Raw genomic sequence first — 25,887 nt, 5'->3', positions numbered from 1 at the left:
TTTCTCTTTTCCAGGAGCCTTTGGGGAAGGTTCTGGTCCACCCTTTCTGCACAGGTGGCCTGAGCTGCCACTACCAGAGTGATTTTCTGGGTTTTGTTTTTGACGTTCCAGATTTTGCAGCCCTGATTCCTCCGAGGGGAGCAGAAAATATCCCTTTAAAAATGGTAGCATGGAGAGAGGGCCTTCTAACAGCCCAAACATTCACCAAACCCCCCTAAATGGGAGAAAATACTTAAAGGATGAGAAAGCTTTCAAGAATTAGTTAAGATGGGGCAGCCCCAGTGACCCAGCGGTTTAGCGCCGCCTTTGACCCAGGACATGATCCTGGAGACCCGGGATCGAGTCCTGCGTCGGGCTCCCTGCAGGGAGCCCGCTTCTCCCTCTGCCTGTGTCTCTGCCTCTCTCTCTCATAAATAAATAAATAAATAAATAAATAAATAAATAAATAAATAAATAAACAAACAAACAAACAAATAGAAACTTAAAAAAAGAATTAGTTAAGGTGTGTTTATGTCAGGTCTCCGTGTGACTTCAGAATCACAATAGGAAGAATCTGGAAACCTCCTGTGTGTCGGCTCACTGGGACCTATGAAATAAGAGGTGGTCACTCTTAGAGTGAAATACCAAGTGGCCACTAAAGAAAATTAGGTAGCGCAGTGTTTACCATAGAAAAATATCCAAGAGATATTATTCTTCAGTGCAATCAAAGCTCACAGGGCAGCATGCCTGTTACAATCCAATTTAGGGAAACAAGCACATTCATTAAAGAGGCTGTACGTGCTTGTGCTGGTGCAAAATGCACACAGATCGGTTCTGAGTGGGGGTTGGTCAACCCTGGAAGGTGCTCACCAGTTCCAGGGAGTGAGATGGGGGGAGGCATGTAGGAGGGTAAAGATCTTAATTTTCCACTTGTAATTTTATGCCCTTCTATATTTTTTGAAGGGTTATTTACCACAATCTTTTATTGCTTCTGTCTCATATTTTTTATTATGATGTGTACACACAGAAGAGGCATAAATCATATATTTACAGTGTAAAGAATAGTTATTCAGTGAGTCCCACGTGACCCCCATCCAGGTTAAGTTGTAGATGCCCGGGAACCCCCAGGGGCCTCTCCTCCATCACAATCACCTCCTTTCCCCCAAAAGTGACCACTCTCCTGACTTATTTGATGACATCTTCCTGGTTCTTCTTCTGGTTTTGTACAATATCGCTGATGATTCAGCTGCCATATCCTGTATAACTGAAGTTCATCCACATTCATTGTTGTATAGTATTCCCTGGGGTGATTATATCACATTTTCTTTGTTCATTCTGGGAGTGGACGCTGGGGCCTCCCCGATGTAGGGCTCTTGGATGTGCTGTGGTGGCGACGCCTGTCCTACACCCTGGTGCCCACCTAAGCATGTGTTTCTCCAGGGTCTGTATGTGGAAGAAACTGCTGGATTGTGGGATATGCACAGCTACACCCTTCCCAGGCGATGCCAAATGCTTTCTAAAATAGTTACATGAACACAGATTGCTAATTTCGAAGGATTTTTAAGGTCTTCGTGTAAATGAAAGGAAAAAAGGGAGAGAGAGAAGTAAAAAGCCTTCCTCAAAGTAACCTCACTACTGCTGACTACTCCCGCTGCTTGCACTCCTATATCCCAGCACCTATGATGCCATGTGCCCTCTGTCTGTACCTGGATCTCCCACACCCTCCACCCCAAGAACTTGAACCCAAGTCTTCCCTGGGAGGCTTCACTGCCTCTCCTAGGCTGCCTCATCACCTGACACACTCAGCCATATGTCAGAGCCAGCTCCACCATCTCCGTCTGTGAACCCCCAGAGGACCAGGCTGACTGTCACTAAATGTCATGACTCCCCACAGAGCTTAGCACAAGGCTTTGCACACTGAACTGTGCACAATTATTGCCCAGTGAGTCTAATTTGGGGAATTATATCCTTTTGTGGCAAATCATCCCCATAGTTCTTTTTTTAAAAGATTGTTAATGTGCTTTTGTCTTCCTACACAAGTAATACATCGATTGCAAAAAGCTGATTGCAAAAGGTTTCACTTTTAGTGGTTCGAGGGAGTTCAGTGCATAAATGCACAAGGATTCACCTAATTCCTCTCTTTTGATGGACATTTGCATTGTTGGTCAGTGACAAATAATGCCACAGTGAATAATCCCTATGATCACACCTTTTCATATCTGTGCAATTATCACCTTCAGGAAAACCCCTGGGAATGGCATATGCGGAAGCATATGAGATCAAAGTACAGGAAATTTCCCAATGTGGGCAAAGCCCATTTCCACCCTCCACAGCTGTTCTTTGCAGAGCGCAGTGGTTAGGATGGTTTAGAGAGGCACTGGCTGGCATCCTCTCTTCCATTTGTCCCTTCTAAGACCCTGGTCACCTCCCCCTCTCCCCTGAGCCTCTGTTTCCTCCCCTAAAAAGAAGATGATAATTCCCACTATCCTGCCTCAAGTGACACAATGTCCAGAAGGTGCTGGGAGCCTCACAGCAGTAGGGGTGGTTCCCACCTGGGGTGTGTCCCGGCCAGCTGTCCATGTCACAGACCCTTAGTCACCATAGCGTGAAGGTTCTGGAAAGACTTTGGGTAAATAGAAACTATAGATGTGTAATCACCCATGGTTCTCTTCCAGAGCCCACCACACCGCTCCTGCCTCCAGTCCCATGCTGGGCTGGTGCTGTGCCTCACAGACTCAGCTCCTGGCCCCAAACACCCCCAGTCTCCCTAGAAAATCACTTTTGTTCCTTTTAAAAATCCAAAGTCTTATTGTTTTCTCAAGGAGAAATCTGTTTTCTTTTTCTGTTGTCCATTGAACTCTGCTCCAATTAAGCAGTTGCCAGCGTTGCGCTAGAAGATTCTCTACGAGAGACCAAAGGAAGGAAACCTTTGAAGAAATGAAGAAGACGAGGATGAGGTTGTTGAGAATGGGGGGCACCCAGCGTGGCCCATCAGCCCGAATGTCCGGGCCAAGCTTCTCCCCAGGCAAACCTCAGGCACGCTCCTCTGAGCCTTCTTTCCAACTCTTCTTTCCTTGCTCTCGGGCCTGTCTGCAGCCAGTCTAGCTCAGCTGTACCAAGAATCTTATAAATCGGTTTAGCAAGAACCACTTGCCTCCTTGATACCCAATCACCCTCCATATCCGATCCAGCTCCACACCCCTCACTCTTGAGGTCGGCCTTCCTCTAAAATCGTGTTGAGGAGGTTGGGCAAGAACCCCTCTTGCTGTCTGCTCTCAGAGAGTTTTCGTGCCCTGACCCCCTCGCTCTGCTCCTTGGCTGTCCGTCCCAGATGCCTTTGCAGGATTTGGAACTGAGCCACCCGAAAGCCCAGGAGACCAATGTCCAGCCACCCAGAAGGGTAGGAGCCATCTCCCTTGCCCAGAGCCCTGCCCTGGGAGCCCATCTGTGGGTGGTCATCGGCATCCGCTGGGCCCCCCGCACTGGTAATGCATGGTAATCGCCCCCTCTGCAGTCGGGGGGTCACAGGAGAGCTCGAGGCAGTGACATCGGCAAAGGCCGTGAGGTGTGCTGGGCATTTGAGGACTTCCTGGGGGCCAGAGAGGCCCGAGTGAAACCATCAGTGTTGGGGTTCACAAGGGAAGGTGCCATTTCTCCAGAGGTGTGGCCACCAGTTCCCACACTGGGGCTCATCACGCCGCCACATGAGAAGATGGAGCACATCACCCACCCGCCGGCTTCAGTCCTACAGGACACCTTCTCTCTGCTCCCCACATCTCCCCAAAGGATGAAAGCGGGGTGGGGTGGCAGGGCTGGAGTGCTGGGAACCCTCAACCCCACATATCCCCAGAAGAAGGGGTCCCCCAAGGTGTCGAAGCCAAGAGGTCACTCATTCTACACACCGGTGGCAGCAGAGAGGGACCCTGCACCTGGGACCATGCAGTGCCAGGCGGGGATGTGGCCTCGGCTCCCTGGGATCCTCTGATCTCTGGATGGACCCCACGATAATAAAACAAGAGGGCAAAATTTCAACAGCCCCCACGGAGTGGGGTAACTTTGCCAAGTTCAGGATGTTTTAAATGGAAGCTGTTCTCTAATCCAGAATCTCTTTGTGTCTTGCATCATTTGGCCTTCAGGGGAGAAGGTAATGTCCATGCTGAAGAAATTAGTACAAGGGGACTGGGCCTTGGGGTAGAAATATCAGCTTGAACCTCCAACATGCCCAGGTGGCGCCCGGCCCTCAATGAGATTGTTTGGTCTTGCTGTATTAATAAAGCTTTCCTGCAGCTCCTCAAGACAAGACACAGTCAATAAAACACCCTGTCCCCGGCCTATTTCCCGCTTCCCTGCCCAGACAGTGTAAATGGCTTTTGGGAAAAACTCAGGTTGCCTCTGTAATGCGGGCCTGGTGTCCTTCAGGCGCCTGTTGGGGAGAGGAAGTAGGTGGCAGAGGGCTTGCTCTGCGAAGCTGCCCACTGGGCTCCCCTGCATTGTGGGAGAAAACCCAGGAAGAGCACAGGGTGAGAGGCAGGGCCTAGAGAATACGTAGCACCAACAGGGCTCCCAGCACCTCACCTAATACATGAGTTCCTCAACACACACCATGTTCTGAGACTGCAGACCCCAAATCACCCCAGGGCAGGTGCATGGAGGCCAGGGGAGGCGGGGGGAGCTCTGAGGAGCACGTGTCCCTGAAGGCCGCCGGCCCAGGTGAAGTCCCACGAGGAAAGGGTGAGGACGGGGCCTTGAGGCCAGGGTGAGATCCCGTCTGAGAAGGGCAGGTGCCTAACACCCTGGGGCTGTTCTCTTTACAGAGCTCCAGGAGGTTCCTGACTTTATTTCAAATGAAGGCAGGATATTGCTCATCCAGGTAGATAAACATCCTAAATGTAAACTAGCTTCTTCTGTGCATCAGGCCCTGTGTGTCCTAACAGCCTGGGGAATCCACAGTCTCCTTAGCTGTAACAGCACAGAACATTCCTTCTGGAAAAAGCCTTAGAGACCCTTGGCTAGTGGTTTTCATTCCTGGCCCACCATTCCCCCCCTTTTGGTTACGAATTTCTTTCTTTAAACCAAATGTTGGAGGGGAGTAGAGCCCATAAAACAGAACGAAGCGAAGCTACTTGGTCACCATCAGTGACCGAGATCTTTCCACATGAAAACCCCTGGGCCAAGTCAGCCCCCTTGTTTGACACTGGGGAAACGGAGGCACGGAGCAGCGATCTGTTGGTCTTGTACCGCACTGAATCTCCAGCGCCGGCCTGGGTCCTGGCACACAGTGGGTGCCCAGTAAGTACTGGCTGGATCGATGCTGACCGCCTCTGCTCGGTCATCTCCGTTCCACTACACAAGCACCGGCTTTGTAAAGAGACTACAAGGGCGCTGCAACCTCAGAGAGGTCCCCTAATTGCCTATGTTCTGAATTTATAGCATTTGAAAGGGTTTTAGTCTCTGATCTAAATGGCAAGAACAAAAGCAGAGCATAAAAGGGCCAACGAGGATGAAAAGAAACCACAATTTGTACCCAAGATGGAGGTGTATTTTGTCGTCTGGCCTCCAAGCTACTCCAGAGTTCTCTGCAGAACAGACGCACGTCCATCACCATGGCAACAACCTAGCGAGGCCTCCCAACCCTGGCCAGCCCCCTGCCTGCCACACTGGGTGCCTGCCTTCCGGGGAGCTGGGTGGGGAGCTGAGGACCTGCTCAGCCTGGCCCCTCTCTCATCCAGCTGTCTCACTGGCTCTTCGTTGGGAGGAAGGGAATGGCCTGGGTCGCCACTTCCATTAGACTCATCTCTCCCCACTATGTGCCCGCACGTCAGAGATGCTCTTCTTGGGGGGCTGTACCTCTAGCGCCCTGCACACAGTGGTCACGGGTAGGTCAAGGAGTAGGCAACCAGAGTCAGCTGGGAGCTTCTCCAATATACTAAGGGGGAGCCTTGCCTGCAGCTGGCTGCATCAGAATCTCTGGGAGGGGGGCACCTGGGTGGCTCAGTGGTTGAGCATCTGTCTTTGGCTCAGGTCGTGATCCCTGGGTCCTGGGATCAAGTCCCACATCGGGCTCCCCGCAGGGAGCCTGCTTCTCCCTCTACCTATGTCTCTGCCTCTCTCTGTGTGTCTCATGAGTAAATAAATAAAATCTTAAAAAAAAAAATCTCTGGGAGCTATCCTCAAAGTGTAGGGGGTGGGGGTGCTTCTTCAACGCTGCACATGTGCCTCTCGAGTCCCAGTGGAAGAGGGGAAGGCCAAGTCAAGAGAGCCTCCCAAGCTTCCGTCTTGAGCAACTGGAAGGGTAGGGCTGCCCCTCTCTGGACGGGGCAGAGCGGGCCCAAGGTCATGCCAAGGGCCCGTCTTGGACATGGCAAGCAGAGCTGCTGGGGAAGCCGATGTGAATCTGGAGTTCTGCGGTGAGGGACTGGAGGCGGTTTGCATATCCACAGGAGACCACAAGGGTGGGAGCGGCACCAGGGACAGCGACAGCGAGGGGTCTCAGGTCTCTGGGGCGCAGGGCAACAGCAAAGGCCATGAGAGGGAGCGTCAAAGAGCGCGGGGCAGTGGAAGCCAAGAGAAAGTGCAAGTGCAGCTGGGGAAGGAGGACACAGTGGTGCCTGAAGAGGGGAGCTAGGAAAGAATGCCGCCCACTCCCTGCGTGCTGTGCTGTGCCGTTAGCTGCGGAATGCGCCCACCTGGGTGAGGGTGCACATACCGCCTGAGCCCCCACCAACCAGACCGTCCCAACACCACTGGGGGATTCACTGAGAGTGTCCTGCAGACTGATGCCAAACACACCCTTTCCACCTCGCAGGTGGGGGCCGGGGGAGGGGTTAGGAATTGCTGGAGAAAGGTGCCAGTTTTTCCCTCCTCATCAGAGTAATGGGGACAGTTAGGATTTAAGAGCTTGCAGAGCTGGACACGGGGCTGGACACTTCCCACGGATTATCTTATTTGATCCTCACAACCCTCTGAAATAGGGACTGATTATATGTGAGTTCGAAACCTACCAAGATTCAAGGCTGGCCAGGCAGCCTGTCGCCACAGACAGAGGTCTTAACCGCTGAGCCGCACTGCTCCTTCCTGGTCAGCGTTGCACTGAGGGCTGCCCTCGAGGAAGTTTCTGGGCTGGCCATCTGATTGCCTTCCTCTTCACCCCTTCTATTAGTCGCCTTCTGTCTGGGCGTCTCTGGATGGCGAGCGGTCCTACCACCTGGCAGAAACTAGAGCGCGGATCTTGCCAGGTCATTTTAAGGTTATTTTAAGGTTACTTTACTGTGTGCACAGGCTGATGTGGCAGGAAGGGACCCGATGCCCCATGGGGCTGTGGCTGGACCTCTGCCTGGAGAGGATGTCGGAAAAGTCAGCAGGAGGCTGGCTTATGGGGCTGTCCGTCCCTTAGGACATGGTTTCCTTCTCAGTTGGGGTGAGAGGGAATCAGGTTTTACAGATGTTTATTCAACATAAGGGGCCCTCCTAAGCAGAGCACAAAATTACCCAATCCAAACCAGGTGTGAACACAAATATTTCTTTAGAACGAGAATAAAAATTACCCGTGCTGACAAATAGAAAAACATGTACCCGTGTGACCTCATTGTCCGGCCACCAGAGGTCCCCGAGCTGCTGTTTCCACAGCTCCCAGGTGGATCCCCTCTGCCCCTCACGCACTGACCTTGATGGGAGTCAGTGGATGTCTCTGATCTTAGTTTCAAGCACTACCTTCTGGGGCGGGATGCAGCCCACCCAAACTGGGGAAAAGGGCAGTATTAGAGAAGGTTCCAATAGTTCTGAGCTGGACCCACCCCAGTGGTTTGACTCAAGCATTCAGGGGCAAAGGCTCTGATCCAAACTTTCCTCTCCCCTATAGACTACCCACAGGGATTTATCCACCCAACATATGTTGGCCAAGTACCTAGTACGAGCCAGCATTGCACGAGGGCCTGGGGTACATCACCGTGATGAACCACACAGCTAAACAGGTTTTAGACTTGTAACGTGGGCAGAGAGCCTGGCACATATTAGTCGCTCATTAAATGTTGGTTTTCTTCCCTTCTTCCCATCTGCCAAGCGCCCTCAGAAGCTGAGGCCCAGGGATGCCTGGGTGGCTCACCGTTTGAGCTTCTGCCTTCAGCTCAGGGCATAATCCCAAAGTCCTGGGATCAAGCCCACATCAGGCTCCCTGCAGGGAGCCTGCTTCTCCCTCTGCCTGTTTCTGCCTCTCTCTGTGTCTCTCATGAATAAATAAATAAAATCTTAAAAGAAGAAGAAGAAGAAGAAGAAGAAGAAGAAGAAGAAGAAGAAGAAGAAGAAGCAGCAGCTGAGGCCCAGGTCAGAACAACGCATCCAGCAGGCCACAAGCCAGTCTGTGTCCCAGGACACCAGCTCACTCCCACTTCCCGCCCATCAAAGCAACAGCTTCTCTTTTGGTGACAAGGCAGGGCACTCGCACCTGGAAGCAGGACCGCAGGAGCTATCCTGACCACTTATCTCTTCCAAGGGACCCAGAAGCAGGCTGCAGTCGTCTGGACCACTCAGCAGAGCGGAGTAACAGCCGGAACCAGCACGAGGGCAGGTCTCCTGACCTTTCCCAGGGGCCCATCCAGAGGCCCTCCGCGAGCCTCTTCCAATGGGGGCTTGCCCGGCCCTGGCCCCCCTCCCTAAGGACAGTATTCTCAAGGCCACCAGGGGAGAATTACCTGACAGCGGAGCTGGAAACAGAAAACACGCAAGGCCAACAATGCAGCCATTCTTGGGCACCACTCACAGAGCCTCCAACCTGGAGGACTTCGGGTGGGACAGGGCGTCTGCACACTGTGGACGCTTCCAAGGGCCTTTCCCGCAGCTTGGGAGGGTCAGCTGGGGGCCCTGCTCTCCGGGGTGAGGCTGGTGGATGGGGAAGAAGGTCGGGGTGAAGGGGCTAGGGGTGGGATTATGCACAGGATACCACCTGCCAAGTGGCCAGGACTCCAGTGCTGACATTTCCCGCCCTGCCCTGAGCTTGGAGCAGGGGACAGGGACGGTGGCCCTTGGCGCCCCTCCCGGGGGTCATGGCCAGGACACGAGTCCAAAGCGCCCGGTCTGGACGGCTGCTCCCAGGACAAGGGTTCAGGTCCTGCCTCCCCCGACGTCCGCGGCGGCGGGCCGGGCGAGGCGAGGAGCCTCCTCCTTGGGGACCGCGGCGACGCCAGAAGTCCGAGGAGACAGGCCCAGGAAGGGAGCCCGGGGCGCCGCCAGTCCCTCCCGGAGCCGCGGAGCCGCGGCCGCGCCACCTGCCGGCCTCCCGCGCGGGGCCCGAGCGGTCTGGTGGCGCCACCTGCTGGCCGCTCTGGGGAGCGCGGGCCCGGCCCGACTCGGACCTCGTGTCCCGGCGGGGCGAGTCCCCGTTGGGTCCCCCCACCCCACCCCAGGGAGCTCCGGAGTCCGGCCCCAGCTGGCAGCACCGGCCAGGACCAGGACGCTTGCCCTTCCCTGGGCAGCGCTCGCTCTCTCCGCGGGGCTTGGGCCTCGCCAAGCGCCTCCTTCATCCTTGACCTTGGCCCATCTTTGACCTGTGGCCGGGTCACCTCCAGAGAACTGCTCAACGTGCTAGCACAGAACTTTAGGTTCTCCCTCTGTTTAAAAAAAAAAAAGGAGAGGAGGGGAATCTAACCTGCACAAGGCGACCTCCCCAGCCGCTGGGCCAGCCCCACCCACCAAAGGCTGTGGTCCCCAGGAGGGGGGACCAGGAGGTCAGTGACAAGCCATGTGTCTGCACCTGGAGGTTCTGTCCCCTGAGGGGGAGATGCAGCAGGTGATTGCCAGAATAGGCCCTTCTGCCTCCAATCCATGAGCTTCTGGGCCACTTCCAAGTCCCCTCATGCCCCAGGCCAACCTGGCCAAGCTGAGACCCTGCAGACCTCTTTAGAGATTTGAGTGCTGCGGGGGGGACTTTGATCATGAACCCCCAGGCCAGGCCCAGGGGGCCAGGCAGGAAGCGCCTCCCTCATCCCCAGGGCATACACTCTGAGTTTGGAGAAGACAGAGTGTTCGCTCTTTTGGCGACAGGGTCCGTTCCAGTCTGCAGGAGGCCTTCCTGGCCAGAGGGTCTACTCCTTCAGTGTCCTGCCTCTGTCCAGGTGATTGTCTCCACTGACTAGTGACTCTCAGGGAGGCTGCAGATACAGCAGTTAGAGCCGTGGCTTTCGAGCTCGAGAATCCAGCATCGGAATCCTCTGGAGGGCTTGTTAAAACATCGCTTTAACAAGCATTTTGATCCAGGAGGTCGTGGATGGAGCCTGAGAATCTGAATTTCCAACAAGTTCCCAGGGGATGCTGATGCAGGTGGTCCACTGAGAACCACTTAGAGTCAGACAAATCCAGGCTTTGCCACTTACTATCAGTGAGTCTCTAAGCTAGTTACACTCTACTTAGTGGGCCTCAGCTTCCTCACCTGTAAAATGGGCACCATTCTCTCAGCGCTACAGGCAGCATTAGATAAGATGGTGCACCTGAGGACTCAGCTCAGGGCCTGGATGTGGTAGGTGTGCAGGAAGTGGTGGCTGCCCTCCTTGGCATTTGTGTGCACCTAAGTCCTGCCCTGGCAGGTGCTGCAGGTTGGGGCTGGGAGGACTACAAAGGAGCTAGAACAGTGATGATGAGGGGTGCCGTGGGGGCTCAGCCAGTTAAGCATCTGACTTTTGATCTCAGCTCAGGTCTTGATCTCAGGGTCTTGAGTTCAGGTCCTGCACTGGGCTCCACATTAGGCATGGAGCCTACTTAAAAAGTAAGATAACATAAAGCAAAACAAAACAAAATCTAAAGAACAACGTTGATGGAAAAAGACACAATCATTTAGCAGGGCAGACCCGAGTTTGGAGAGGGCCCAACTACAGCACTGTAACAAAGGAAGGGAGGACAGTGGGTGCAGCGGGAGCATGGGGGAGACAGTAGTGACCACTCCCAGGAGTCAAGGGTCACGACCCGGAGGAGGTACCATGTGGGCTGAACTGTGAAGATAAGTCGTCATCTATCCTAGAAGGGAGAAGGGCATTCGGGCCAAGGGAGAAGTGCCTTGGTTCTCAACTTTGACCACACGCTTGGATCACCCCAATACCCAATACTCACCCAGCCAGCACCCACACCCATGACTGAATGCCCTGGAGAGGGGAGAGAGACATGTAAATTCTTCAAAGCCCCTTGGGTAGTGGTGTACAGGTGAGGTTGAGAACCCCCAAGCAAAGCTTTAGGTGAATAGATTCACATTTCTACCTGGGGACGCAGAAGTTAATAGCCCAAAGTGGCTGGAATATGGGGTGCATAGGTTCAAGAGATGATGAGCAGGGAGGCATGCTGGGCCATTTCCCCAGAACTACAGAAGAACACCCTGGAGCAAGTGCAAAATGCAAATGATCATGACACTTAATTTGTGTAATACATACGCCTGACAAACTGCATGTTTGCATGAGAGCCCGACTTGGCCAGAAGGGCGTGGCCGAGAGATTCGAAACCACCTGTGATTACCTCCGTGCTTCTGAGCATGTACCTGATTCATCTTTGGAATCCTCTTTGAGAGGAAAGCAGCAATCACTCCATGAATGTTTGTAGAATTGAATGAATCTTGAATAGCCCTGAGGTCCCGTTGTGAGCTCTTGAGTGGTTCTCACTGGATTGACCTTTGGGTTCAAGGGGCTTTGCTGCACCTGGGCCGCTGTGATTTCAGGGATGCCAAGAAACCCCACAAAACCCCTAGTCCTGGTGGCTGCTGGCTGAAATCCCACTTTCAGTGCTTTATGCCTCTCAGTGGTTCTTGCTTACGCCTCGTCAATTCTCTTTCCTGAGGTAGGTCTTAAAGAGTTGAAGGGGCAGGAGCCTAAGAGTTGTGAGGAGGAGGAGGAAAGATCCAGAAAGGAAGACCCCAGACCCCTGTGAGAGCTGGCCCTTGGCGGTGACCTGAACCTAAGGCAGAACAGAGAAGCTTCAAAAGATAGTTGCTTTCTTTCCTTTCTAATTGGAACCTCCCAACACTTTTAATTGGTTTTTGTGATTTTTTTGTGCTATACCCTGGAGTAAAGTTCACCATTTCCGAGATTCCCTCAAAGAAGCTTTCCAGAAACTTTGATTCTCTCCAATAAGACATTTCTTATAACCGACCGAAGAAATAGGAAGACTCTTGGACCACTCCGTGCATGTTCACACACTGACTTGTTACATCCTCTCCCCGGCTGGGGTTCCTAGGAGTGACTCTGAGACAAGGATTTGTGTGCTAGTGGGTCATTTGGGGGTGATCTCAAGAGAAATGGGGAAATGAGACCAAGATGAAGGAGGCCAAGACAGGGGATGCTGATGAGCAACTGAGGCTCTCTTCCACTGGAGACCTCGGGGAGACAGTGCTGAACATGACCCAGAGTCAGCCCATGGGAGGGGCCAGCAGTTGGGCACCATCCATCTACTTCGTCCTGTCAGTTGTTGATAGAGGGGTGCTCCCAGGAGCACTAACCCCTTGGCACATCTAGCCTGCTCTGCACATGCCCATGCTTTAGTGACAGAGGACAGTCCTCGGGCAAGAAGCTGGAGTCCCAGGGCCTGGGAGTGGGGCATGGACAGCATCCGCCACACAGACCAGCTCATTCACGTGCCGACTCGGTCAGAAACGGCCGAGGAGCACATCCCCCCACTGAGCGCCAACCCTTTCCCGTACCCACCACCTACCCAGGCATCAACATTTGCACATGCCTACTCATTCGGGAGGTGCCAGTCCTGAGCCACTTTAGCGAGAACACTGGTCTACACAGAATCGGGGGTCGAGATGCCCCAGGCCCCTGTGAACACAGGTGACAATCCCACCGTGGCCTCCGTGTGTTTAGCGTGGCCTGGGCCTGGGCCAACCTTGCAGAAGTTCATGAAGTCATTCAAGAAAAGAGGTTGTTCAGACTAGCTCTGCTTCATCTGGGGTGAACAGGGAGCCTCTCGGGAAGATTTTAATCCAGCTGCAACTGCACATCGCAAAAGCAAAGGTAATTTTTTTTCTCGTAACTCAAGAAAAGCTGTGACATCCATAGGGTGGCTTCATCAACATAAGGTGGGGCTTTTCAAAAATGAAGACAGGGCAACTAATGGGGCTTTGGAGGATGGTGAAAGTTTTTGTCTCATGTCTTGATACGAAAGGCATTGGCCACGTTTCTGCAGGGCCTCGAGACCCAAATTAGCCTTCATGCAGGATTTATCTCTAAGCCCCAAGGTCTCAGGTGACAGGTGGCGGGGTCACCAGTTCCAACGACCCTGGCCCCCAAAAGGCGAGGCGAGGAAACCAGCTCAGCTGGCATCTGCCACTCAGGAGAGGGTGGAGATTTCACTTTTTAATAGGGTGGTAAAATAGCCCTTTTGCAAAGAACAGCATGAGATTTTTGTAGAGGTGAAGCAGCCTGTTCTGCACCAGCTTGAAAGCGATGCACACGATCTCCATCCCAATGATGATGTAAATGGAGAAGAACAAGAAGAAGTGGGGGTGTTTGAGAACGGTATCCCCGAACCCAATGGTGGTCAGTGTGACAAAGCAGAAATAGAAGGCGTTCTCGAAGTTCAGCTGCGTCTCCCACATGGGGAGGATGGCCGCTGCACAGGAAATGTAGGCGAACACAAGGAGGGTGATGACCGGGAGGGGGACGTCCAGCTTCTCCACCTGCCGTCCCACCTCGTCCAGGTTGCTGATGATCGAGTAGGAGAGTCTCCCCGACACGAGCTCGGGACACGAGTTACTCCTCTGCACGGCCTGCGGGGGCGGTTGCAGCGTGTTCTGCTTCTCCCGTGCAAGGAGTCTCTCGAACAGATCCGCGTTGCCACCCGGGGCCGAGGGACACCTGCCGGGTTTGACGTCCGGAAGCTCTTGGGCATCTATGACGATCCTCGGGACAGCTTTGGCCACGGGCTTGGTGGCCGGCCTTCTGCAGAGCAAGCGACAGCACCACTCGCGAAGGTGAGGCGGGAACAATGGCAGCTTTTGGAACCGATTGTAAGACGTGGACAGGATGGTGGCCAGGATGTCACCCATGTCCGTGAGGACTAGGAACATCAGGGGGATGCCGAAGAGGGCGTAGAGCATGCACAAGTATTTGCCGAGCCTGGTGACAGGATAGATGTGGCCGTAACCTGAAAAAGAGGACAGAGCCCAGGATTGTGGTGTCTGCTCTTCCCCTTCCCCCCAGAAGCTGGAAAGAGACCCTCTGGCATTTCGCCTCCTTGGTAGGACGGTTTACACAATGTGTTTGAAAATATTCATCTTAAAGCATTCATCTGCCATCTGGCATTGCGCTCGCTTTGGTGGGGGGAGTGGGAGGCGAAACTCGGCTTCTCTTTAGGATAAGGAGCAGCTCATAGCCAGATCTTTGACCCAAGATGTCCTTGGCAGGGGACAAGCATGGCTGGGAGTGAGCTGATCGCTTTTCATTTTGCTGAAAAATTGCTAAGCATCCACATGACAGGATGGCTACAGGGGAGAGGCTGTGGACGGCTTTGCCATCGTACCCACGTCTGCCTCCATCCTCCATGAAGGCACCTGTTTTTAAGAAGCCACCCTTGTCCTCCCCGGGACGTCTGGCCTCCTTGGTTTATTGGTTCCTACGGAACGGGCTGTCAGTATGTGGCAACAGTGGACAGCAGTGTGCATAGCGTGAGGGATTGTAGAAGGATGGAAGGAATGAAACAATTGCTGCCCTCAGAGCCACTGCGGCTGAGATTGGATGAAAACGTTCGCAAATGCTAGTGAAGTGGTCGGGATCCCAGCATCTGCAATCTTACGAACCTGAGTTCGAATCCCAGCCCTGCCATTTACTAGAACATTACCTGACTTTGGCTCACATTTTCAAGTTTCTTGTCTGTAAAATAGGGATGGCAATCCCTGCTTTGTATATTGACCAGCTGGAAGGACTACATGAGACCCGGGCCTGACCCAGAGTGGGCAGCTGATCAGTGTTGGCGTCCCTGCCCTCAGGAGCTGAAAGCAGCTGCCGGTAGCACTTACCGTGGGCTGGCATCAACCAACGTGCATAGGCAGGCATGGTTACCACCATTCACAGGTGGGGAACCTGAGGCTCGGAGAAATGAAGCACCCCGGCCAAGAGCACTCAGTGATAAAGAGTGAAGTTGGCAGTCAAACCCCGAGAACCACCCAGCGGCCACGCCAGCATTGATCCCCACGGGGCCAGGAGCACCCACGGGGGTGGAAGGTTGCAGTCCTTAAGAACCACTCAGCCAAGCAAAGAGAGGGCTGGGCTGAGGCTTCTGTGCTTTTCAGGGGTTCCGTCCTTCGATCACCCCATCCCTGTCCCTCCTGTCAGCAGCAGGGCAGGGGCAGAGAGACGTCAACCCCTGCAGCCCAGGTAGCTGGATCTTCTGGAGAGACCGAGCTCCGTCAATTCAACCAAATGAGGGAAAAGCTTTTGTATTAAGTGCCTGTGTTTAATTTTTGATGTCATACAAGATGATTAATACAGAAACCCCTAGGCCAACTATGTAAATTGATTTGAAGGCACTTGCTAGGCTGGCTAAGCCCCAGCCTCCTCCACCGCTAATTCCCTGTGCAGACTCTGGCCTCAGGCCCTGCGTCCCAGGAGCACGCAGGTGTCTAGGTTGCCCACCCTCACCGGAGTCCTGGGAGAGGGCTGTGGACCTCAAAGGGTCTCATCAGTTGGCATCCAGCCCAGAGCACTCCACGCCACCCTTGGCTGATCCCACGAGGCGCCATACTGTGGCAGAATGTGCATTCACAGCGCATGGGCATATTGAGCGCTTACTGCATGCGCTGGGGACACAGTGGTGAGGGAAGCAGATGTGGTATCTTATCCCATCTCGCTGAGCTTCTGGTGTAGTGGGAGAGGCAGATGTGAATCAAATAACCACCCCAGCGACTATGCTATGGCAGACAGGGACCAATAACAGGACATAAAGGAGCAGACTGTTCTTGGAGCTCCTAGAACAAAGGTACCCGTCCTGGATTCGCAATTATTGAGCACCTACTGTATGCCAGGCACTCGTGGGTGGGGTTGGGGGTACAACAAGAAACAGGCAGAGGTCCTGCCTTCTAGGACTCCTAGTTGAGAGGGAAGCAAGGCCTTGACCTTAGCTTTCTACCATCAGCAGGATGTGGCGAGGATCCAACAGGTGTATGCACCAGGGGTCAGGAATAGGGGCCACACTGGCTAACCCTCCCATCAGCGAGCCAGGTTTGTTTCATGGGGCAGGACTTGCTGAGACAGAGGCAAGGATTCCAAATGCCTCTGTTTCCCTTCCCTGTTCCCTGAGGGCCTCCAGCAGCTCCGGCCCTCCCCTCAAGGAGAGGGGGTTGCCCACTGAGGAGATGAAGGCAGGGTGGGGACTTTCAGGAAAAGGTGGAGAAGAGAACAACAGAGCTGGGCCTTGGGGGAGAATAGCCATCCGCCCAGTTTGCCTGGAGCTGACGTGCTTCCCAGATCACCCGACTTTCTGTGCTAAAACTGGCAGTCCCAGGCAAACGGGGCAGGTGGGCACTGCGGCCATGAAGGAAGGTGTGGGAAGATTCTCTGGAGCCGGGGAGGTGAGAGAGGAGGGCACCTGGAGCCTCTCCTGGGGAGACAGGAGCGCAGAGAGGCCTGGCCACAGTCCTGGTGGAGCCCGGGCCCTGGGTGTCAGCAAAGGTTCCTGTGCCAAAGCTGGTCATGGGCCCCACAGAGCCATCGGTCCTTAGATGTCAGCAGCAGCCACAAGAGCTCATAGATGGGGACCACCTTCTTTTTTAGATGGTGAATAAGCCCCCTGATTCTTATGTACCCCCAGGACAGTCAGGAGAAGCTCCACAGTAGAAACCGTTCAGCTTCGAGGACTGGATCCTGGGGTCAGACCTATTTTAAGGAAAAGAACATCACATTTCTAGAATAAAGTGCCTTGTAGGGTGAAAATCCCCTTCCTAGTGAAATCCCAATGCCGGCAACCACCATTGTTAACATGTTTAATGGACAAGGAACAAGAAGTCAGGTGACCTATCTGGCATAACAGAGCCCAAACACACCCTGACAAGGGTGTGCACTCCTTAATAAAGACTTGCCCTGGGCAGCCCAGGTGGCTCAGCAGTTTAGCACCACCTTCAGCCCAGGGCGTGATCCTGGAGACCCAGGATCGAGTCCCACGTCAGGCTACCTGCATGGAGCCTGCTTCTCCCTCTGCCTCTATCTGCACCCCCCCAACATGTGTGTCTCTCATGAAATAAATAAATAAAATTAAAAAAAAAAAAAGACTTGCCCCATACATGTTCCACCCCAGTGTCCTCCTTGGCAAAGGTGAGTTTAGTGGATTTAAATTAGACGTGGCTGCCTCTAGGTGGAACATGTTTAGAGTCCAGGGGATATGCTATAGTCCAGAAAATGCATCGAGGAAGCAAATCTCAGAGAGCACATGGCCCCTATGAAGGAAATTGTATCAACTGTACTAATTATTGAACGCTGAAATGCATAACGGAAAATCCTATCATTGCTTATAATGTATTCTTACATTCCAATATGGTCCACTCCACTCAGGCTGTATTTAATAGCCCATGCACTTTACTTCCTTTCTTTTAAGTAGGCTCCACGCCCAGCATGGAGCTCAGTGTGGGGCTTGAACTCATGACCCTGAGATCAAGACCGGAGCTGAGATCAAGAGTCCAAAGCTTTAATGGACTGAACCACACCCAGGTGCCCCCTTGCCCTTTACCTTCTAATCCAAAGAGATTGACCCAGTTGGAAATGACTGGGGATTGACCAACCTCATGCCTGCCAGGTGTCCCTTTATCAGCATCAAGACCAGGCGCATTAAGGGTGACCCAGAGATTAGGGCAGGAAGCACTTTAAACACTATTATTGATTACAGAGAGTGGAGAACCTCCCCAACATCCTCTTCCATTGTAATTACTGGACGGCATGATGTCCTAATTGATTTGATAGTAGCATCGTTTTCTTGGGATTTAAACCAAGATAATGGGTTTCCATTAGATCAGGGTTCACAGCCCGGACTCCCATTAGAATCACCTGGAGGGCTCTGAAAAATGCTGAAGCCTGGGTCTGTCCCTGGAGATTCTGACTTGATTGCCACAGGGTCCAGGCTTGGGAGCTTTTAAAAAATAGCCAGATGATTGCAATGTGCAGCCAGGGCTGAGAACCCTCGCGTCGGGTCGGTGCTTCGTAGACTTTAGCCTGCACCAGCATCACCTGGAGCACTTGCTAAATACAGATTCCCGGGCCCCACATCCATAGTTTCTGACTCGGTGGGTCTAGGATGGGGCCTGAGAATTAACTCTCATTTCTAACAAGTTCTCAGGTGATGCTCATGCCACGGGTCGAGGGACCACAGCATTCGATCAGTTTTCAACGGGGGCAATGTTTGCCCCCCAGGGGACATTTAGCAATGTGGAGACAGTAGGGGAAGAGGTGGGAGCCTCTGGGGGGTAGAGGCCAGGGATGCTGCTACTCATCCTACGATGCACAGGACAGCCCCCACCGGGGAGAGTCATCTGGCTCAAGATGCCCACAGTGGCAGCTGAGAAAGCCTGCATTAGATCAGTCCCCTGAAGTTCTTGAGGAAAAGGAAAACAGACTGAACCCCTTTGCTCACCTCCACTATCTTCCTTGGGGCTGCTGCTTCCCCGTGACTATTGTCCCATTGAGTGTGGGTATCCCTGAAAAGGGCAGCTGTGCCCTGCCTCTGCCTTGCTGGCAGTGACTTCCTTCTCCAGAAGCCTCAGCTTGCTGCTAAATGTCACAGCACCTACCCTGTAGGGTTGTCGTGTCATGAGGATTAGGTAAAATAATGCATATAAGGCCTGTGGACACCATGCCCAATGCTGGCAAGCGCTGAGTTCTCCAGTAGCTAGTGGACATCTTGCTGCCTGCCCGTTACCAGTCCCTGCTGGAGAGGCAAGGTAGGGGGAGAGACCGGCTCTGAAAGAAGCCACGTGGGGGCACAAACATGTGCCCATTTGCGAAGCCTGTTGCAACAGACACTGGTTGCACCCCCAGCAACCATTCCCTTCATCTCTCCTGGGGTACCATTGCTCCCCCACCTGGTTTAGAGAGGGATCCAATTGGTCTAAGTCATCCTGGCGATCTAATCCCCTTGCCAGGGCTGGCTTAGGGGTGGAGGTTTCTAGGAAGGGTTTCTTTGCTGATGGTGATGGCCAGCGCCCCCCCCCCCCGCCCCCGCCTCTCTCTATGAGATGCAGTTCTACCCAGATGGGAGTGGACACTGGTACCCTGCTGAGCAGGACGGAGGGAACTTGATGCTCAGTGCCACGGCTGAGCTGCACATTGACCAACCCTAGAGCTATCCCCACTGGATTTCTTACCCAGGAAGGAACACGTTTTCCCTACAGTTTGGGCCACTTGGGTTGGATTTTCCACTAGCGGCAGCGGCGAGGATCCTGGTTGCCTCTTACATCTACCCTCACACTGATCTGAAGGCCGGGGAGGTGTTACAGATGAGGAGCGAGGCTCAGACAGGCCACATTGCTCTGTGGCGGTCACATAGCCGACCCAAGGTGGCCAGCCTCCAGAGTCCACAGCTGGCCAGCGTGCTCACACAAACACACACACACACACACACACACACACACACACAGTGTGAGGGAACCTCAGCATGAGCATCCAAGCCACAGCCGGAGCTCTGTGACCCTCGTAGGCCTGTCCGCCTCAGGAATTGGTGCTCTCTTGAATGAAGATGGGGATCCAGGCCTTTTCACTGGCCCAGAGAGGCAGGGGCTAAGCCATGGGCCACGCTCCTGGTGGGGATGCTGACTCAGGAGCTCCTGAGCTGTGGCCACCTCCACTCCTGTGACCCTGTCCCCAGCAGGGGAGACTCCTGTCAGCCCTGGCATGGCCCCTCCGACCTGGCCCCACCTGCTGTACCATCACCGAGGGAAGCCAGGGGCTGATAGTTACTAGAGCATCCTCAGAGGCTGGCCCAAGGACACGGTGCCCAAGGGCAAGGACGGCCCCATCCCCATAGCTCTAGAGGCTGTTGCTCATGTCACGTCCCCCCTCTCTCCTATCTGTTCTCTGCTCTGTCACCCAGAAGCCCACGGTTTGTGTGGCCACCGAGAAGAGGGTCTGTGGCCCCCTTTACATGAGCAATCGGTCACTGTAGGGGGCAGCTCTGCCCCACACTGTCCCCTCTACCCTGGGCTCTGGAAGGACTGCCCTGGGCCAATGACTTGCACATAAGGAATCTTTCCTTTGTTTGGGGGCTGAAGACACATGTAGGAAGTGCAGGGAGTGGAGTAAGGCTGGCTCCTCCTCCCCAGGTGCCTTTCCTTCCAGGCAGGGGCATCAACTCCCGCCAGACAAAGGACTCCCTGGGAATCTGAGCACCCCCTGCCCCCAGGCTCAGCAGGCTCTCCCTGGGGCTCCCTGCACAGGACCAGGCAGGGTCCCTGCTGCACCCCCAGACCTGCAAGGCTGGTAGGCTACTTTGGGAAAGAGCACTGGATCCGGAGTCTCAGGTGGGCACCAGCTCTACTCACTGCATGCCCTTGGCCCCCAGCAGCGCTTCTCTGGGCTCAGGCTCCCCACCTGATTCATAAGACCTCTGTGAACTTTCAGGGAGGCAGCTTGGCCAGCCCGGGTTACCGCCGCCTTCAGCCCAGGGTGTGATCTTGGAGTCCTGGGATCGAGTCCCACGTCGGGCTCCCTGCACGGAGTCTGCTTCTCCCTCTGACTGTGTCTCTGTCTCTCGCCCCCCGCCCCCCACCCCCGTGTCTCTCACGAATACATAAATAAATAATCTTTAAAATAAAAAAATAAAGGAGGCAGCTTGGTACAGCCCTGGAGTAACTGTTAGTTCCCGTTACCACCGCAGCCCTTCCTCCTCCCTCACATCACTGTTGGTGCTCCCAGGCCTGCTCTGGCACACCGTGCTCCCTCTCCACACCATGCCCCCCCCCCCCCCCCCCCGTGCTCACCTCCACTCCCTGGGAGTCTCTTGCCATCTATATGCTGGTGACTCTGAAACCCATCGCCCCAACCCTGCCCATGGCCCTGAGCCCCGACCCCCATTTCCAGCAGTGCTGGGCATCTCCGCTTGGAAGCTCCATGGGAGCCTTGACCTCGACTGGCCCTGAAGCATCACTTCCATCCCCAGGCCCAGCATCGCTACCACCCTCCCTGCGGCCTGCCGAGCCCGCCCAGCAAAGACTGTGGTGTTTTCCTCATCTCCCGGGTGCCCAACCACTGCAGACTTTCCTGCAAGTCTTCCCTCCAGTCCAGCCCTCTTCTCCGTCCTCATGACCGTTGTCCTGGGTGAGGCCATGGCCATCAGTGCTCATGTCGACTGCCACACAAACCCCCCCTACTGCTCTCCGTGCTGCCAGTCTCCCCCTGTCTGGTCCACCTCCACACTACAGCTGGGGTGATCTTTCTGGAACGCTGAGCTACCGTGTTCTTCCCTTGCTTACAACCCTCCAGACACTCCCCGCTGCCATCAGGATGAGACCAGCCTCCTTAGCCCAGCTAGCAGGCCTCCCCAGGACTGGGCCCCCCACTCCCCCCCCACCTCTCTTCACCCCTAATTAACCTCCTTACAATGCCTGCCATTCCTTTTGCTGCTGGGCCTTTGTCCATGCTGACTTCTTGGCCTGGAGGGTCCTCTTCATGCCCACAGGCCCCCACGGTGACTCCTGCTCCCCCTGTCTGACTCAGCATGGCTGTCAACCCCTCCAGGGAGCCCTTACAACGTTCTTACCACTTAAGAACCACCCCACGCCTGGGGCAGCCGCCCCTACTCTGTGCTCCCACAATACTCTGGGATACATCACAGGCTGACCACATTCGGTTTCCTGAGTACTTCTCTCTTGCACAAGAGCCTGTGCTGGCAGGTGCCATTGGCAAGAGGTGTTTCGTACAAGAGCATTCAGCCAAGGGGCAAGAGGGGGCTGAAATGCAGCCTACCCCTTGCTCAATGGGGTCTACACCCGGGCAAGGGGCTGCACCCACCTCAAGGACGGCACGCTTCCCAAATTCCCAGCAGCAGGAGCTCCCCCCTTAGGAGCCAGCAGCAGTCCTGCTCCCTGCCGTATCCCCCTAGGAGGGAGCAGTGGCCACTCGGCACAGCAGACGCAGCGCAGGGTCAGCACTTCGTCGCCATTGCCTGACCAAGTGAATCGAACGTTCCACATCCCCACCAAGGGGCCCCGGCCTCCCCCTCCTCCCTCTCTCTCCTGCAGGTCTCTCTCCCAGCCCGCCCTTGCCCTTGGACTTACCCACCGTGCTGATCACCGTGCAGCAGAAAAAGAGCGAGCTCAGGAAGGACCAGTCTGAAAAACTGCTAACCCAGTGGGGCTTCACCTTCTGCAGCAGCGTCCCGAGGTCCTGTTTCCTGCCTTCTTCAACTGGGGAAAGAGAGGACCAGTGTGAAGGAGAGGGCTTTGCTGAAGGCAGGTCCCACCGCGTGCAGGGGTCTTCCCCAGGGACCAGCATGTCCCCTGCCTTGTGTCCCTCGATGCCAAAACCTGGCTCTGCTTTTGCATGTCTCTGCCCTTAGGTCCTGCCTTTGGTGCCTGCAGGGATTATGAGGCCACATCCCCCATGAGATGAGCACCTAAGGGAGAGGCCCACGGGGGTCCCCTCAAGCTCAGCCACAAAATCTCTGTGCGGCCTTAGGAGGGGGCGCATTCTGAAATTTCTGGGCCTCTGTGTCTTTCACTTTGCAAAGGGGCATTCTAGCTTTTGCTCAGTCTCTCTCATCCCCACTGGAGTTCTTGAGAATTGAAAGCAAAATGGGTCCTTAAGAAATGTAAGCTCTTATATAGTTACAAACCATACCCACTCCCGGAGGTCATTAAGCCTGATGGAATTTGGTACTTATACTGGGATATGTGAGCACCGAGGCGCCTGAGGATTTCTGGGAAGCCCTGGCTTTCAAAACATCTGACCCCGGGCCAACAGAGCAGGATCGGGGCTCTGGTTCCTCAGGGCAGGTCCCAAATAATTCTGTTGGCCTGGGTGGCCAGTGGGCTTTGGGACCTCAGAAGCCATCCTGAGACTCTGGCACACAGCGGGAGGTCACTGCTCATGTGAATGGGCACCGACCTGGGAGTTCAGTCTAGACCCAGCTCTGACCCTGGGTAGCTCCCGCAGCCATAGACAAGATGCTTCTTTCTGAGCCTGTTTCCCCATCAGGAAGGCAGCGTGACATGGTGGTGAAAAGTGGGCTCTGGAGTTCAAAAGCCTGGGGTGGAATCCTTGGCTCCACTTTGTAGTTTGTGACCTTGGTCAGTTGCTTAACTCCCGGAGCCTCTGTTTCCTAACCTGTGAAAGGGGTCAATTCATACTGGCCCCTCTGGTTGGTGTGAGGATTAAGTGAGATATCGCATGAACTTGTTCGGCCCAGGGTCTGCACTTACTGACCTGGCACCTACTGAGCATCTTAATCTCCAACAAAAATCAGTAGAAAATGGGGTTGGAGAGGTACCTGACTGGCTCATTCAGAAGAGCATGTAACTCTTGATCTCAGAGTTGTGAGTTCGAGCCCCACGTGGGGCGTAGACATTATTTAAAAACAAAAACAAAATCAAAATGGGGTTGGAGGGATCCCTGGGTGGCTCAGTGGTTTAGTGCCTGCCTTTGGCCCAGGGCGTGATCCTGGAGTCCCGGGATCAAATCCCGCATCAGGCTCCCTGCGGGGAGCCTGCTTCTCCCTCTGCCTGTGTCTCTGCTTCTCTCTCTGTGTGTGTCTATCATGAATAAATAAATAAAATCTTTAAAAAAAATGGATTTGGATCAGCTCTGCATTCTCATAGTGTTCTGTGCATCAGAATCACCTGGGGAACTTTAAAAATAAAATTCCTAACACAGCCCCAGAAATCTTGATTAAGAGGGTTTGGAGAAGAGCCTGGAAATGTGTATTTCAGACAAGCTCCCTGGAGGATTCTGATGTGTGGCCAGGTTTGGGAAGGTCTGAACTTGTTGCCATCAGAGCTGGGATGGCTCAGAGTCCTGGTGGTGGTGGTGGTGGTGGTGGTGGTGGTGATGGCAGAGGGCTTCTCCTGGGTCGGCACCAAGGAGACGTTTGTCTGGTACAGATGCAGAGAGAAGGAGTCGGACCTTCCAAGGAGGAGATAAGTGGCCTCCTGTGACCAGCCAGCCTCAACTGAAAGAAGCTGCCTGAGAAGCAAGGTTGGGCCCATGGGAGGAGCGATGAGCAGCCCAGCTGAGGACCTGTCACACCAGGGGCATCCTTCCCCTCACTTGTAGAGTCTGTTTTTCCTTTGTCTTTTATTAACTCTCTATATTTTTATTTTGCTCTGTTAAGTACAGATTTGCGAGCCTTGGGAAAAAAATAAGTGACTAAAGACACATGAAACATGGTAAGGACCTAGGTAAAGTGCTTGTGCCTTTCAAGAGGCTTCATGTCCTTTATCTGCTTCCCACAAGTCCCTATGATTGGCAGGCCTGAGACTGCGGGCCCCCGCCGTCCAGCACACTGAGGTCCAGGGAGGGTAACAGCTCTGCCTCAGATCACACAGCCCATTGGGGAGCAAAGGCCCAAGCCCAGTTTGATTGTTCCTTGAATCCTAGTTCCTATAAAATGAGTCATGAGGCCAGGCAGGCCTAATCCAGAGGACCAGCCTAGGAACCCCCAACCCCGAATCTGGTCACCCATGTCCCCCAGTCATCATCACCAAATCTCCGGCAATCCAACCTCCTCAGAGACTGCTGGTCTGGGTGAGGCTGGGAGCTGAGGCAAAGGGAAGGGAAGTGCTCTGGTCCTTCCAGAGCACTTACTGGGTGCTCAGTGCTTTCCCTACATTCTTCATAGCAACACTAGCAGGCTGTTGTTCTCCCTATTTTACGGAGGAGAAGGCTGAGGCTCAGAGAGAAGTTGTTTGCCTAAGGTCCCACATAGGAATGAGGAGGATACAAGCTGAAGGCTCCCAGACACCCCCCAAACCTCACCAGCCTCCTGCAAGATGGCCCTCTGCTCCCTGGGGGCTGCCTCCACCCACAGAGAAAGGGCCCGCTCCGCCCAGGTGAGCCACCTACCTGTTCTGTTGCATTTCAAGATGCCACAGAGCTCCTCCAAGAACTCCTCAAAATCTGGGTCGTTTGGCCCCAATTTCTGGCCACCCTCGATGGCCGAGAAGAGGGCAGCACCCAGCAGCGCATAGGTCACCAGGGAGCAGAGGAAGCAGAGGCGAGGGAAAAGCTTCTCCAGGGCCTCCTGAAAGCACCTCCTGCCCGGGGGTGGCCCCTCAGCCTCCATCCTCCCAGGAGCGCTCAGCACAGGAGGAACTGGTGGAAGAGGCAGGAGCGGGCCCCAGCAGCAGGAGGAGGAGGGACAGGGGGAGGAATGGGAGTGCCCAGAGAATGGCCAGGCTCCAGCACTAAGTGGATGGTGCGTGTGCTTCCCCAAGGACTGGGAAACAGCCGGTTCTCATCATGTTCAGTTACTTAGATGGCGCCCCCCAGCACCCCAAATTGCTATTGATCTGCCAGCCTGGGAGCTGCCCTGCAGGGGCTTTGGGTAGACGCCGTGATGGTTGCTTTGTGCTTTGGCCTTTCCCATCAGGAAGCTGCAATTTTGACTTCCAGGTACCAAATCTGATTTTTGGTTTTTAGGCAAGCGGTTGTCCTTCCCAAGAGTCGCTTGTGAAATCTGGTTTCTTGGACTGGTAGTAACAATAGTAAGGGGTATGGCCAGAGCCCTACAGTCTACATCCTTTATCCTGTATGGATCTAATTATTGGTCCGAATTCCTCACTCCCCTGTAGCATCCTGCCCCCACTTGCCATGGCCTTAAGGTGGGCAGAGCTAGACCACATGATTTGCTCTAACCAATCAGCTATTAGCAGATGTAACAAAAGCAGGCGATTGAACTGTCCCCTGGACTCTGTTTCTGCCATGAGAAAAACATGCCCAGCGACAGACATGAGGTTGTGTGCACATT

At 54.2% G+C, this 25,887-nt stretch overlaps 1 protein-coding gene and 1 long non-coding RNA gene across 2 annotated transcripts; both read right to left on the bottom strand.

Moving 5' to 3' along the window:
- Positions 1 to 980: 980 nt before the first annotated feature.
- On the bottom strand, positions 981 to 5,549 carry LOC112672603 (uncharacterized). The gene is made up of 3 exons (XR_003144379.2): positions 5,504 to 5,549; positions 2,532 to 2,593; positions 981 to 1,243 (listed from the first exon to the last, which is right to left on the bottom strand). It is a non-coding gene; the product is annotated as an uncharacterized LOC112672603 (long non-coding RNA).
- Positions 5,550 to 12,145: 6,596 nt separating this feature from the next.
- Positions 12,146 to 25,203, bottom strand: KCNK18 (potassium two pore domain channel subfamily K member 18). The gene is made up of 3 exons (XM_025467754.1): positions 24,984 to 25,203; positions 22,202 to 22,330; positions 12,146 to 14,094 (listed from the first exon to the last, which is right to left on the bottom strand). The coding sequence occupies exons 1-3, from the start codon at positions 25,201 to 25,203 to the stop codon at positions 13,298 to 13,300; spliced, it is 1,146 nt and encodes a 381-aa protein (XP_025323539.1). The 3' UTR covers positions 12,146 to 13,297.
- Between the last annotated feature and the right edge of the window lie 684 nt (positions 25,204 to 25,887).

This window comes from Canis lupus, chromosome 28 (genome assembly GCF_003254725.2).
Source record: "Canis lupus dingo isolate Sandy chromosome 28, ASM325472v2, whole genome shotgun sequence".
Taxonomy (NCBI): Eukaryota; Metazoa; Chordata; class Mammalia; order Carnivora; family Canidae; genus Canis; species Canis lupus.
Note: the sequence above shows the minus strand (reverse complement) of the source record. Positions and strands in the feature narration are given on the sequence as shown.